The sequence below is a fragment of the Diadema setosum genome, chromosome 1, assembly GCF_964275005.1.
Source record: "Diadema setosum chromosome 1, eeDiaSeto1, whole genome shotgun sequence".
Lineage (NCBI taxonomy): Eukaryota > Metazoa > Echinodermata > Echinoidea > Diadematoida > Diadematidae > Diadema > Diadema setosum.
In genome coordinates this window covers 30,893,551-30,910,082 of record NC_092685.1, presented here as the reverse complement: position 1 = coordinate 30,910,082, position 16,532 = coordinate 30,893,551, and the positions used below count along the sequence as shown (strand labels likewise).

Below are 16,532 nucleotides of genomic sequence, written 5' to 3'. Positions count from 1 at the left end.
CAACAAGGATAGATTTCATTACAACGATAATTAGCCATGCCCATGATGTAATCAGCAACACAAGAATCTGTCTCTATCATGGGTTTACGATTAGGGCAAAGCAAACTGCACATTCCTCAGCACAATAAAGGGATTAATAAGGACAACCAAGCAAGGGCTTGGAAGTCGAGAATTTTTAGAGGGGAGTGCTTTCATTTTTCCTGCCAACTCTTCTCTCACAGAATGGGGCAAAATGGCTTTGCACAATGAGTGAGACAACAAAAGGCACTGGAATGTGGGTTTATTGCACTGCCGTGAGTCATCTCAGAAAATGGAAGCTAGCAGCTAACAAAGACATGGTGCCATGCCAAAGTGGCCATGTTACCACGTTGTCATGTCACAGAGCATCGCATCACATGCAGTTTACATGTCAACCCCCGCCAGTCGCAAGATCAGGGTAATTAGCAGTACAAGGGAGAGGATTTCCTACACACTACTCAATCACTGGGCTACTCCCAGGGAAAGTGAGGAAAGCAAAGGTTTCTCGTTTGTTTACCTCGCGGCTGTATTCCATATAAAACTTCCATGCATAGATATCCAAAGGGCAGCACGAGTCAAAAGAAAGAAAGACATGTAAATGTTTCTCTCTGTGTCCACTGGCTCCAGTTTCAGTCTGTATGTTCCCACTGACACGGTATATAATCCAAATGAAACAAGGCACAATACGACAGTATTACACACACATGCAAGGCGGTTCGGGAGAGTCAGTGTTTACAGTGATCGCATGTGCTCTTCCCCACCGCTGTCTCCTGGACTGCTCTCAATCCCCCTGTATTTACCAGGCCTGGATTACAGGCGGCCTCAGTAACCCGGGTACCTAGTGTAGGCAAGGTAAGTCTCTTATCCACAAGTTCCCACCACTGGACAACACCAGGCACATTGTATCCACAGTGAACTTCCATGCAAATCAGGGAAGTGTTGCTTGCAGGTCATGTAAACATCACCCAAGGTATGCTGTGCCTGACACAGGCTGGAAGCATGTGTGCTGATGTGTGTGTGTATGTGTGTGTGTGTGTGTGTGTGTGTCTGTGTGGGAGTGTGCCCCTGTCTGCTAAAGTCCTTGCCTGTCAGAGCGTGTGTGTACGCTAACACAAATGAAACTGCACTGTGTTGCAGCTCTAGTTGGGCTTGCCCCAGAGAGATAGTGCGTAATAAAAACAAAACAAAAACAGGGAAGTGCGTGGGCCCATTGAATGCATTGTGCCTGGCTGCTGTCAATGACGACATGGGTGAGCGATCCTGTAAACAAGGCTAGCTGTGTCTATTACACATAGGCTGTGCAACCCAGAAACAGTGATGTCCCAATGAAATGCAAATACACCACACACCACAGACACACACACACACACAACACACCCATACATCGCAGCTTCTACCATACCCGCCATGCACACAACATGCAGGCTGGTATTACAGTTTCTGGTTGGCACGATCATCTCAAGTGCTGCAAGTTGCCATTCATTTTGCATTAGCCAAACTGTATGCTGAATAAAATTGTCCATTTGGATCACAACATAGTACAGTGTGCACGCTTGCAAGGTCAACAATGAATTATTCAAGGGAAGCCTCAGACACCTAGGTCAGCCATAATTCACGAAGAGGCCCCTGGGTTTCAGGGTCAGCCAACCAGGCACACAGCAACACACAGGCTAGACAATACTGTACTCATGCTCAACTCTTCCCTCTCCCAATATGAGCATAGCTCCCTCTTATGACAGACTGCTTTACAGTTCCATAGACAATGTTTTTCCTTCTCTTTACTTGTCTTCATGTGCTTTCTCTTCTTCTTTTAAGATGGAATCTTCATCTCAAATGTTCCATTAGCCTTACAACTAACGCAAACATTTTTCTTTTAAAAGAGCATAACAGGTTATTTCAATCAATCCATAGCTCTATACATATCCAAAGTTAACATGTCCTTCACAATGTCTGTCACATTCATAAATACGAGGTGCCTCATTCGAACACAGCTCGCAAATTCAATATCTACACAAGTATTCTGCCTTTTTCAATATCGATTCCGGCGAGGTCATGCATTTGACTTTAACAGTGAGCTGCTGAATGGCTGCGAGCTATGATTCACATTAAGAGGTTTGCAACTATTGAAGTTACCAATGCAGTGACTTGAGCTGAATGCTCACAGTTGAAACTGGTTGTTGTGTGGCTAGTGCCACAACAACTGCAATGATTTCCATGACAACAGCAGACAAATCAAATTGAAATTCTTCTTCAAATTATCTTATTGATGTGGGCCAAAGGGGCCTGTTTCGTTATAATGTCTGGAGTTAGTGGAAGCTGCAATAATCACAGTTACCATGGCAGTATCCAATCAGCTAATAGCTGTACTTAATTTGTTGCTGCACTTTATGCATTTTACAGTATCATTGCAAGCATGATTGCTTCATTTTGAACATGTGTTGGAAGAACACCCCTCAGTCTAAAGCTAAAATATAAACTCATACGGGCCAAAAATTTCTCTTTCACCAATTCAAATTTGCTTGCAATATATCGCAATGCTCTACCAAGAAACTTGTCTGGCTGACACAATTTGCCAGGACAGTGGGTTATTCTTTTTATTTTTTTTTTTTTTGGTAGTACTTTAAGTGCTTGAGTGTAAAATACTAAAAGTCGGAATGACAAATTTTATTCCGGAAGCGCCCTCCCTCTTTAGTAGTGGGTGTGTAGAATGCTGCAAATATGGTAATGATCGAATCATTTCCAAGCAGTAGTATTGAATCGTCTGCAAAACAAGTTGCGTGCAATTCACTCATGCATGGCCCAATATATTGTAACTGATGTAATCAAATGTAAAACAGCACATAGCAACTGCAATCATGTAAGCTCTGAGACTGAGTACTTCTGGTGAACATTTTTGGCTAATATTTTGCATTTTCGTCATACCCCATAGGTAATCGTGTTATTGTGATGTTCTTCCAAACATTCCTCATACATACGTGCTTATATTGGAGCAAAAACTGAGTTCTGCAGGCACATGAGAACTTATGTTTTCACTTCAATCTGCTGTGTTGAATACTCTAATGTTGTAGAGCTCTGTCAAGAGTGTACTGTGGGATAGCTCGGTAGTATTGCTGCTTCGAGTTGTCTAGCACACATCTTCGTTCACACATGATGTAATGCAATCAATGCATGCATTTCACTCATTACTACTCTTTTCCCTGGTTTTGCTTTAGCGTTACAAAAAAAACAACAACCCATTTTTCAATATGACTGCTTTGCAGCAAATAGAGTTATAAGTCATCCCTGCATAATCGTGACGTGCTTAAGTACAGAAATCTTCAAAAATACCCCCCCCCCCATGAAAGACATAACCTAGGTAAGTTTCCAGTAAGCTCTACCACTCCTGCTTCTTACCCGACTCATCATGGTCATGAGGGAAGGGAGCAATGACCCTTGACCCAAACAATAATGAGCCCATGGACCTCCTGAAATATAGTTCACTTCTGTTGAACAAACTATAGGACATCATTTATGTTACTATAATCAACCATAATTTTCTCTTTATTTCATTTTTTTTCACTTACTGTAAATGCTGACATTTTCGCAAATGGCAGTTTATCTCACAATTTTGCAGGTTGTTGAGTTTGTGCTTTGTGGTCTTCTCATTATCACGATATTTGCAACTAAAAACAAACAAAAAACAAACATTCACAAGAAAGTATGACTTCTCAAACAAGCTGTTTTGTTAAAATATTGCTTGAAATGAGATTAAATCTCTCAGAAAGAGGTAGTGTACTTGTATTCCAAAGTTGAGCAGGAGGCTCGATAGTAGCATTTAGTTTCAGCTTGTGCACATACACCAGCACCACACTAGCCTTGCCGTGACACTTGACATTGCAACACTACAGTGCTGGTCTGGGACGGCGCGTGCGGGGCAAATTCTTGTTTCCCTTTTTGTCAATATTTTTGTGCATTGTTATTTTCACAATCAAAAGGTTATTTGCAAAAACAAAACCACTAAACAAAATTTTAGTGTTCATTGTATCTGAAACACTTATACTTACAGTCCAAGAAGAACATATTGCATTTCATAAAAGTGTGAACTTTCGGATGTCTTGAATTACATATTCCGAGTATGTGCCGGTCCTCCTATGTTGGCATTTTTTTTTTGTGTGAAGCCAACCAAGGCATTCACACAGATGACAGCAAATGGCAGTGAACTTGTTGGCAGATAATGAGGTCCATTCGGTAGATACCCCGATGACAGGATTGCCATTCCATGAAAACAACACAGGAATCCATCAGAAGGCATCATGCGGAATGCCGAATTGCTCCTGAACTCCCCATCTCCACTCGTCTCTCTGAAAACATCATCATATTGCGGGATTTTCTCCGGGATGCAGGAAGGGACTTAGTGGTAGCTAAGACACAGCTACAGAAATCTAATTTGTATGGAGATTTTCCTAAGAGCCCATCTTGATGGGATGCACTCGCGTGGGAATTGTTTCCGCTGCCGGGCAGATTGGCCCGATAACCAAGATGGAATCTAAAAGAGTATCTAATTTGTAATGTCATATGTCCTCCCCCTCCCACCCCCCTTGCTCCATCCTTCTTCTTTTTTTTTTCCTCCCCTCTATCTCTCCCCCCTCTCTTCCCTCCTTTATCCTTCCACCCAATGCATAACTTGTTTGCATGAGTTATCACACTCGGGCAGAATTGTGCATTTCACAGACATACCTGTCAAGAGGGAAAATATCATCTATCATTCTGTGATGCCAAAATAGCATCCAGGCGTATCAGCAAAATGCTTTCGATAAATCTGCCATTTCATTGGATATTATCATTAGATCACTAGATATCTCTAACTTTGATGTGTTTGTGTGACATTTCTATCTCTCTTTCTCTCTCTACAGTGGAAAGATAATCTTATGTATTTATACTTTCATGTATTCCTCCAGGCCCGTGCCAGGTACACCTTGAATAAATGCAACAGATGTCATTGTCTTCTACACCCAAAGAAACAACACAAGTCGAACAACTGTGTCTGCATTGTTTCATGCATGCATGCATGTGACACGTGTGTCGATGGGTGTCTGCGGCATATCTGTTCATCATTTCTCCTTCCAACCACTGAGCTACTTATTTTCTTCTTCTTTTTTTTTTAAATCATGAATTCCTGACAAAAGAGGACATACTGCTCATGTCAGATTCACTTTCCACAAAAAAAAAAAATAATAATAGATAAACAAAATAATAATGATAGACTCTCTACAGATGCCACATACTCATCAGGTGAGTAATGCTGTGGGTTGCTGTCTCCTTGTTTGCAAATGCTTACCCAAGAGGAGAAGATTCCATGGCCATTCAATGGGGTAAAATATACCTTGCAACATTGGCACCATACTCCTTCTTGCTTGAGTTGGACACAAGATGGCGCTCTGCATCACAGTGCCAATGGCCATCCTGGTGCCCTAAGTATTGCATGGTGAATCCTAGAATCCTATGTCCTTGCAGACCTTCTACCTGAAGAATATGTGGTCTCTATCTGTTATTATATTTTGGATCAAAAATTTGTCTTCCATTGATTGGTTAAAAGAGCTTCACGTGATTATAGGTATTTTGAACTATTTTAGAGTGTTGGTGTGTTTGACACTCCATGAAGTACTATTTGCAAAATGACGTCACTTTTATGACGACATTTTGCAAATAGTATATACTATTTGCAAAATGATGTCACAATCACCCTTCTTTACAATCAAGTGTACGTGGTCCGTCCACGTCCAGTCCCGAATTCTAGTGTTCAGGTTTGCAGCGGCCATACGAGCGCTTGGATACATGCGACGGGCAACTCTGGCGGTGCCACGGCTGCTACGTTTTTCAATTTCCGGTCTCTCGCACTGTTGCGTATTGCAGGCGCTGCGCTGCCGCCGCAGTGCGGCTAAGCCTATACATGACTGCGACCAGCCCCAACACGCAGTGTTGCAGTGTAACTGTGTACACGGAGCGTCCCGGGGTTAGGCTAAGCCCATAATGATTTTCACTTTTTATTCAAATTTTTGATCCAAAATATAAAACAAATATACTTTGCCTAGTTTCGAGTTTCTTGTTAAAACTATGGGCCTCGGTGACTCCAAACTAGTACTATTCACTTCGGGGCTGCGCCCCTCAGTGAATAGTACTAGTTTGGAGTCACCTCTTCCCATAGTTTTAACAAGAAACTCTCAAGGCCAAGTATATTTGTATAATATTAACTGATTCATAGAAGGCCCTATTACAGTCACAGTCAGTCTACACTCAAACATAAACTAGTGTAGTGCCCCTGAATTCCTGCATCAGATTAAGTCCAACCATAGAAAATATTACAGGAAAATTCAGTGTCTACTTCTGAGTCTAGTTTACAGATAATGAAACAAACAAATAGATGCAACAGACAAGTACAAACACTGAGAGAAATGAATGGTGTTTTGAGGATTCATTGTTGATTCGACTGAACACCTCGGCTGTCCTGCTGATAAAATAGCTACTGGTAACTTGAACATGTTCCATAATTACGGTGCATTCATATACGGAAACAGGAAGGAAAGGAGCTACAAGATTTGTATTGAACTTCGACGCAAAGACAAAAGCTGAGCCTAAGAAAGAAAGTGCAATTTCACACTATGTTCAAGTTGACTGTGATATCTAAATAAATATTACATGTAAAGTGTGTGATTCAGTAAAATTGGATATAGAATCATTATAGTCATAAGAATATCAATGTGTTACACCTTTTCACTAAAGTGATATTGGTTGCAACCACAAAATGTTCTGAACTCACATTCGATGTGTACAATGTGTTCTTTTGTTCAGTCTCCCATCTTTGAGGTCTATGGTTTGAAAACTCAGAATTGACCACCCCCTCCCCCCCCCCAAAAAAAAAAAAAATCAAAAGAGTGGAGAGCTAGCATTTGAAAATAAGATGTGAGTTTGTATGTCAGTATAAAATTTGTGTGCTTCAACGTGTAAATTTGCACAAATGCACACAAAGAAGATGGCCAGTAACATGTATGTAATGTATGTACCTCCCAATCACAGTAAATCTACTCTTTGGACGTTATGTAATAGGCTTCACATCACCTTGTCCTATGTTAAGATTGACCTCTCCTTTCACCAAAGTCAACCTGGTGAAGGGAAATGACACCCACTTGCAAACATCACTGAAATGTATCCCAGAGCTCATCAACATTATTTCTGACCATTTCCTTAACACCTTGCTATTCTGGACAACATCCCTGCCTGAGTGAGCATCTAACCAAACTTGCAGCATTGCTTTTGCTTCAGGTAATAAGGGAAGCAGCAAGGGTCGGTAAATTAGTCCAATGTACACGAACAATGGGGGTCTAGAAGGGCAGAGACTACACTGCACTTATGCCAGTCTTGACACAGACAAACTAACCACAGGGATTAATCATTTGTCCTAGTTGAAGCTAAAGGGAAGGAGGTCATTTTTTGTTGTTTTCTTCTCTCTATCATCTCGTCTCCTGGAAGTCTGAAGTTTCAACGTACTGAGTGATGTGTCCATGCAAAATGAGTATGACATCACGGGCGGAGAACATAGCACAGGTCATGCAGCGGGCACCTGGCCCAACTTCTCCGTCATCCGCGTAGACACAGGAACTGGGTCGACAACTCAAAGCACAGCTTCACTGGAGGCATGGGTCACTATGTGATATGCATGCAAAATGACACAGACTTGACTTCTTTTATTTCACATCAACACAAAAATGTGGGCCCAACAGCTCACAGAATATGTGACCACCTAGCTCAAAACCCATACATAAAAAGAAGGCCAAAATGAATGTCCACTTTTCTACATAGCTTATTACCCTGGGTAAGGTACATGTAGGTCCATGGCAAGATATAAGCTCTTAAGTGTTAACTCGTTAACCCGTTGAGGACGGTTTGATTTTGCTACAACACACATTTCCCATAGACGCTTGCTCGAGTATACTCAGGACTCGTCCTCAACGGGTTAAAAACTAGACCATCCTAACCCACTGAAAAAGTGATTGAAATAAAAGAGAGTAAGGAGGTGCAGTTTCATAGAAAAAGGAGAAAAGAAGATTTAGAGATTATGGTCACTCAGAAGTATCAATGAAAACATGTTTATTTCCCAGTAGCCCGACCAGACACTGTTACGCTATGCGAAAACAGCGTCTGACGCGCACGGCATGCAGCCTCAAAGTGAGGAACCTCAACACAACTACAAAACTTAGGAACATGTATACTTTTCTCCTTTAAACAAAATACTTTACTCACGTTAAATGCATGTTTCTATTACAGAAGAATAGTTCGCCACACTGGGTCCATGGAGACCACTTGCGATAAGTCCGTGGAACAAATAAATGACACTTTCTAGCGCAATTCCTGACCGTCGGGCTTCGTCGCTGCAGGATTCAAAATGGCGCCTTTACTTATGCCCATGCGTGACCGGATGTGCTCCAGAGCGAGCGCGTGTGCGTTGAAAGTGTCGAACAAACCAGTACAGTTTATAGCTGTATACTAGTAACCGTGCGTACGCTGCTTGAAAGGGCATTCACATCACGTGACCACCCGATATCTAAGCTTGGCCTGGCGTGAAAGATTGTGTACAGTGTGGACATGCTGGATATGATGATCAATTTCGGTAAGTTTCATTACGTACATTTGAATATATATAGCATCAGATGTAGAGTAAATATTGAAGAGTATACTCGATGAGTTTGAGGTGACAAAAATGATCGTAAGTATCAAAAGTCAAAGCTATCGTGATACGATTACGTCGCTCTCCTAGTGATTGGTGGTCGCGCGCGTACAGCCCTATCGCGACGTACCATGTACAGCGACTGGGCTGTGTATAGTTAATTTCCCAGAAAAAGTAGCATGTGTCTGAAAAAAAAAAATGTTTCAGAAAAACTGCTAATATCTCCATTTCAGTTTTGTTTTAAGCCAAATTTTGATAGTAGGTTGAGAAAAGATTACTCTCCCAGAGAAGACTAAACAAACAGTTTAAGTCAGTCAACCTAAAAAATAACATATTTTTGGTCCATTACAGAGAATCTCAATCTGCAATATTTTTGTGGGTTTTAAATCGTTGCCCTAGAACCAAAATGGTTTCATCACAATTTTGGGCAGTATTGAGTTATTGGTATCATGTTATAGAGCTCACTCACCTCTACATTACGGTGTCAATTTTATATTCTGATTTTCGGTAAAATGTTAAATATCAAAACCCCAAGTGTGCTATTTTACCCTATATTTGGAACAATGCTGATAAATCTACCCACTTTTGATTAAATAAACTTTTAATTTCATGAAAACATTGTTTCATTTTGATTCAAATTCAATTCTTAGAACACGATAGCGCCCTTCTGGTTCTCAGCAGACAAAATGATAGTTCATCACTGTGGTGCCTAGCACTTGTCCAATTCTGTTTGGTTTTCTATGACAGCCACAGAAAAAGCCTTGCCTCAGATGGTCTCCAGCCTCTTTCCTCGCTTTTCCCCTTTTTACGATCCTGCTATTTGGATGGGATGGGATAAGAATATCACTGATATTTCACACAAAGAACCGTGTCAAGAGAGCTGTTCTTCATATCTATGTCATAGCTGTTTGTGGCATTTCCTGTCTTAACACTGACTACTGGTATTACATATCTCCTCCTACTGGCCTTACACCATTAACACTTCCTTCCCTGCTGGACACTAGAATAAGGGTGCCAATCCCACCAATCTACAGTGCTGAAAAATCACATACTATCCATGGAACTAGAGGACACATTCCCAAATCAAAATGGGAAGAACAGAAACTAGACTAGGCTTTACCACAGGAAATAGGTGAGGTTTAAACAGAAGGGAGCTAAGTAGCCCCACCACCTGATGAATCAAATATGGTTACCCATTTTAGACCACGAAAAAGGAATGAAAAGCACATTTGATACCACGCTACTTAACCTTCATAATGCTTTGGCTCGCTTTGCTTTCAGACCCAATGATATTTTGAAATTTCAAATGAAGTGCAAGATTCCAAACCAATCTGGAAGAAGTAATAACACTGTTTATTCGCAAAGGATAAGACATAATATGTCATTGCTGCGGTGCATCATTACACATGAAGGGAGAGAGAGGGGGTTGTGCTGAAGCCTAACGTACCGATGAGTCTTATACCCCTTTCAGATTGAATCCCCTTTCACACTAGCCACTTGGGAGATCCCCTGGGAGATTCAACTGGGAATCAAATGTGAAACACCCACAAAAAATTTCTTTCAAACTAGTGAGTGAACTTCCAGTTGGATTTTTCTTGTCCACTCTTCTGCAGTAGAAGTACACGGTACGGTGCATGCGCGAAATGGTCCGCAAGACATTGTTGGTATGCTGACCTTTGCTTCTACACCAGGAGTTTACCCACGATACCTTTCACACTACAGTATCACCCAGGAGTTCGCGGGGACATTTGGGGAGTATACCAATGACCGTTCGAGGGTAAAATTTCTGAAAAGTCATCAGGCATTTTACCTGGGATTTCTCCAATGAAATCTTTCATACTAAGAGGGGTACACGAAAAAGATTGCGGAGACATCTTTGATGACAAGTTGCTTCACTCAGCTTTCACACTAACTGCTGGTTTTCAAGTTGGGCAAGCAACTGCATATACTTCTTTTGAGTTAAATGTAAAAGGCAGTATGTGATACTTAATGAAAATCCAGAAACACTGGTGGCACAAAACTTTCGCGAATTGCCACTGACATTCAATGCACTGTGTAGATAAACACTTCTGCATGAATATTATTTCACTTTTGCAAATCCTGTCTCCTTGAGTGATTTTCAAAAGCATCATGCTCATTAATAGGGAGCTTTAGATTTTAGATGCGCGGACGTTCAAAGGGGAAAAAACATGATCTGAGCGTGCGCAGTAGCGCACGTCAAGTTACTGCGCACGCTCAGACCATGTTTTTTTCCCTTTGAACGTCCGCGTGTCTAAAATCTACAGCTCCCTATTATGTTCCCAAAACACATTTGGAGGTAGTAACTGAGTTCACATGTCAGTTTTAGATTTTGCTTTGAAACCTTCTGCTATATCCTGTTCATACCAAAGCTTAACAAGTGAAGGGCACTTTGTTACTTGATACTATTTTGTACGTTCTGAATATTAAACTCTGCAGGTAAGGGCAGGATCTAGGGAAATTCTCACAACAAATCTGTGTGTGTTTTCTCCTAAAATCAGATGTCACATGTCACAACAAAGTCACCCTATGGCTATCAGGTTAGAAAAAAAAAATGTTTTACTACAGCAACTAAAAGCAGTCTACCCTTGAGCCAGATGAAAAACCATGAAGTTTGCAGAAATGATTATATATTCATAAAGCCATAAGGATATGCATCATCAATCACATTAGACTCTTATTGCCACAATGATACAACTAGAAGGAAATTATTTAATGGTGATATCGTTTCACTAATTTTCCACTGAAATGCGGTAATTCATACCAAATTCTACATGGGATCCCAGCATCTGCTCATCTCCGGAAATACGGCAAAATATTTGAGCTAGATATGAAACCATACCCATCTAAATAGCACATGATCCAGTAACAGCATTCCGAAAGTTTTATGTGACAATGCAAACCCTTGTCAGTAACAGTTGCCCAACATATTAAACCATGTCATGTCTACGAGAGCTGTCTTTGTCACTTCCATTACAGAACCATCAAGATCAGACCGACATAAAACCATCCAAAGGGGGGAAAGGAGAAGGAGCAGCAGTCATCCCGCAAGTCCCCCATGTTGAAGGAAATCTGACAGGAAAATGGATATTATCCAGCCAACTTCAATATTAGATTTATCCTACCCCTGTGCAGCTTTCCTTTCAGTTAGCTTATAGTACAATTTCACAGACTTCTGCCTTGCTTTGTACATCACTGATGATCTAGGCAAACAATTTGTGATGGTGTGTGGCAGCATCATAGCATCCATAAATACATTATGAATTAACGCGTGAAATTATGAACTTGTTCAAAGCAAAGCTTAAACACAAGAGTCAGTGTCTTATAATTACCTATATTTGACAAAAATCAAATATATCAGAAATAGTTCAGATAATGTGGTCCAAGAACTGCATTGCTTATGAAATTTTGAAGCATATTCAATAATCAAGTGTGTAAATATCCTACATCTTTTGATATCTATGACAACTTTTTTAGAGCAATTTAAAAAGCAATCCTTAAAGGTAGGGAATCCCATTTGCATGCCTCAAATGAAGAGTTGTATAAATACAGTGGTATGTTGAAGAGAGTATCATTTTAGACTCTCCCATAAAGTATTGAAAGTGGAAGGTAACATTTAGTACACTTTTATTGACCGTTAGATTTTAAATTGAATTTTTTTCGGGGATCACCGTAAATTCCAGTACATTACTAGGCTACCTTTGCAGACCCATGCACTGCATGTGTGTCCATCATGTATATTTTGTGAAGAAAGTTCATCAAAACTTACAAACATTTCTATATACATTCTTGCCACACACTCTATATGTTATTACATCAGCTCTTATACTTATACTAGATTTGTGTTTATAGATAAAATATAACAAAAGACTGCAACAAAAAGGCTTAAGTGTGGCTGACACACAGAACTACTGAGTAGTTGAGTTTTGTGCATTATTCAAATTGTAGATAACTGTTGACTTCCAAATTTCTCAGCAGTGGCCTAAACAAGTCCCCTGAGGTTCATATTTAATGTTTTGCTGCATTTTGGGAGGTCTGTAAAAGGTATCCCCTACCTTTAAAGCTTGAAGTGGTCTGTAAAACTAAGAAATTTACCTTTTTTTTTTCTATACCAAGACCAGTAAACTGTATGCTGATGTATGATGAAAATAATATAATTCATCAAAAGAAGCTCTCTCATTTCAAAGCTGAAAAACAGAATGAACTGATCTTCAAAAACGTGGTCAAACTATACAGATGTAAAAGATTTTATTTAATTTCAATATCAACATCGTCTAGAAGTCATGACAAGTTTTTGTTTGTTTGTTTGTCTGTCTTTTCCAATGGAGGGATGTGCATGATAACTTTTCTATCAATTTCACACCACAACACTGTCTCATGTAGCATCGGGAAACAGTATGTTACGGGGTGATCACAGACCCCGAAGGCCACCTGACCATCTCTCGGCAATGCCGTGGTTGTTCAGGTTGCCCTACTGCGTGAGACGAAGAAACTTGAGATGAGGGAGAGCGCAGCACGAGACAAGCTTGGCGGCGTGCAAGTGACACTATCAAAGCAGTGTAGAGCCGATCAGGGGACGGGCACCGTGTTTTCACACCAAACACAGTTCTGTCATCGTCAGATGGGGAGACGGAGAGCACAAGGTTTCATCTGCTACTCTCTCGACTCGAGTCTCTGAGAATCGCTGATCTTCCATCAACGCTGCCTCGGTTGTCCAGGGCAAATGTTCTTTGCCCCAAAACAATGCCATAGAGCTGTGAATATTACTGGAAGGATGATCAATACTGATTAGGGCTGGAGCTACTTCTTTGAGAACAAATACAGGTATACACTGGGACAGAAATTGCCACTGAGCACAGTAAACATGATAACAGGTAGCGAGATATCAACCTACCGGTACAGGATAATTTTAGGTCTGTATATAAGTTTATGCTAACCACATCAATAAAAGGAGTTAATCTGTCTCATATAGAAAGAAAAACAACAACGTGAAACTATTTCAGGTTAAAAATTGTGATGGTAGACAGACAATCTCATAAATTCAGCCTGAATATTGTTAGCTTACGCAGTTTCAACTGATGCAGCCAACATTCACATGAGTGAGAGTTACTTTTCTGTAATATTTTAAAAACATTATAGTTCTGAGACCGAGACCGAGACTTCAAATTCCTTACACTGAACCAATGCTTGGGGGGGGGGGGGGGGGGGGGGAAGAACCGTGATTTGCATACCATGATAGATTTCATTGAAAATATCACACACAGTACACCAAGGCTAATCAATTCCCCTACCAGTTTGTCTAAAATTATCATTTCCTGTTTAAGTCAGTGACACAAATGTATTTGAGGAAGTAAGCAGCTGTAGGGGTTTACTGCTAATAATGTGCATATTATGCACAAGGTTTTACGGAGTAATGTTGTACATACAACAGAAATTGTTCATGTGCTCTTGTCACAGTTATCACAGGCCACATAATAATGTTCTATCTCTGTGGTGTTGCAATTGGCATGTATAAACACCAGCAAAAACATGACATTTGAAATGGCAGTACACAAACAATAAAAGCAAAGTATCTGTGAGATGACTTGGGGGTTCCTGTCATGTGGAAGTTGGCCATCAGACATGATTTGCATCTAATCTCAGAGTTTGGATGTGATTATGCCATTTAGTTTATAGACAGATAGTTACCTTAATGTTGATGTGAGCACTTGATTACAAAGATTTGTAAAATAGTCTGATTAATTAAAGGGATGGTACAGTATTGGTAGAGATGAGAATTGGGCTTGTAACTTTTTGCGAGATACCAAGAAAACACTTGTGATATAGTACAGAGCATACCATTTCAGGAGGAATTCAAAGTTTATTTGATGAAAATCGGGTTTGGAATGACTGAAACATCCAAAAACAAAGTAAAACAAAGCAATCGTAATAAAGTGTGGGTCCCACACTTTATTAGAATTGCTCTTTTTTGGATATCTCAGCCATTTCAAAACCAATTTTCATCAAATAAATGTTGAATTCCTCATAGAATTACATGCTCTTTCATATTTCATAAGAGGTTTCTCATTATCTCACCAAAAAATGTTAGAAACCTGAAATTAGGTCTCAACCAAAACTATACGATCCCTTTAAGACCATGCAACAAGATGAATAGAATTGCAGAAGACTGCTGAAGACCACAAACTCTCTCTCAAAAAAAAAACAAAAACAAAAACAAAACGGGCGAATGCTGTCGGCCCCTCGTGGTTCGCCCCAGGTGACTAGCAATAGTCAGCAAATGGTATCAACAAGGCACATTGTGCCATACGCAAGAAAAAGTTCAAGAAGAGGGACTTGCTTCAACTTGCAGTTTTGTATATAAGTGTGTCTTCATTATAAATATCAGAAGGCCAAAACAGTAGAATTTCAAGACCCTGCTGCATGGGGATTCATGGAGTGGGAAGAATGGCCCGATTTGGATTTATATCTGAAAATCCCTGTAATGAATTATGTACAGCTGTATCACTGATCTCGCTGCAAGTACACAAGCAGCCACAGAATCTTGACCAGAATCGAACATAACCAGTGCGCTTCGATATTTGCTGATTTGTTAACGGTTTTAGTATGTACTCCAGTGGGCAGCGGATGAATTGGGACTGCGCACAAATCCATGATACACAACGAATCTTTAACCCATATCGGGCCATCTACGGGATATTCCGTAGTTCGTCCAAACGCCGCAGGGGCCATATACGGAATATCCCGTAGTGAAAGAAATGACATATAACCGACGTCATTCCAAAGCTCTTTCACCTTCTAACCTTTGACAACATATCCCAGAATGCTTTGCTACACTGTCTGTGATAATTCAAGAAGGATTTGTCAGTCGAACCCCAACAATATCATAAAAATCGAGAACAATGTGTGTTTACATGGAATAACAGAATTTCCCGTGCACTCGCAATGGCTTCATCGTCATAAATATAAACATAAATCTGCGATTACTGTATCAATGGTCATTATATTTATATGTCCAGAAAGCTGACACTCTGATCATTTCATTTTTGGTAATGGATATGTAAAATTACGACATTTGCTATTTTTAATCCATGAATGAAAGCAAACAAACAAATTGATTTCATAATTTTTGGATGACTGTATTTCACTTCTGCTGAGTACTATGACTGCACTGTGAATCAAATGGCAACATGTCATATACCATTTTAAAGGGAATTTTATCTTCTTTCAAATGACATATAACTTTACTATGTTTTGTTCATTGCTTGCTAATGAAGAGTGATTGTTTGGAGAGTTGTCTGCCTGTCGGCGTGTGTGCGCAAACGGTGCTGGGCCACTGCGGTGTTTGTTTACACAAGTGCGTTGGCCCGATATGGGTTAAAGATGATATACAGCAATGCAGGTCTACACATTTTATCCATCTTCTGAACTTGAATAAGCTCATCAGCATCCCCCTTCCAGTATAGTAATGGCATTGGTTTACTATGGTCACACTTGTCAACAATAAAAAGTGATGTTTGCCCAATCCTCTGCTCTTGAATTAAGTTAACTCTTACCAGCGCACCCATTTCTTTAAATTGAAATCATTAAAAGAGCTGCATATGTGTAAATGCACTGAGAGTGAGCTATGCAACTCCATATATTAAAAAAAAAAACACAACAGTATCTCATAAGAGAAGACATATGAGAAATATGCTACAGGTGAATACAGAATAGAACTGCAACAGTTGCTACCCTGTAACATATAAATGCAGCAATTGTGTAGTAAGCCAAGCTCTGCCCAATGAATATTGATGTA

General features: G+C 40.2%; 1 protein-coding gene across 3 annotated transcripts in view; it reads right to left on the bottom strand.

Annotated features, from left to right (window-relative positions):
• LOC140235322 (uncharacterized) overlaps positions 1–16,532 on the bottom strand; it is a 147,022-nt gene that overhangs the window by 66,782 nt on the left and 63,708 nt on the right. Inside the window, exon 1 of one of the 3 annotated variants that reach the window (XM_072315367.1) lies at positions 536–874. The exons of the other annotated variants lie outside the window; for them this stretch is intronic. Coding sequence (XP_072171468.1) covers positions 536–566 — 31 coding nt within the window. The 5' untranslated portion in view covers positions 567–874. Of the gene's footprint in view, positions 1–535; positions 875–16,532 lie in introns of those variants that run through there. 3 annotated transcript variants of the gene reach the window in all.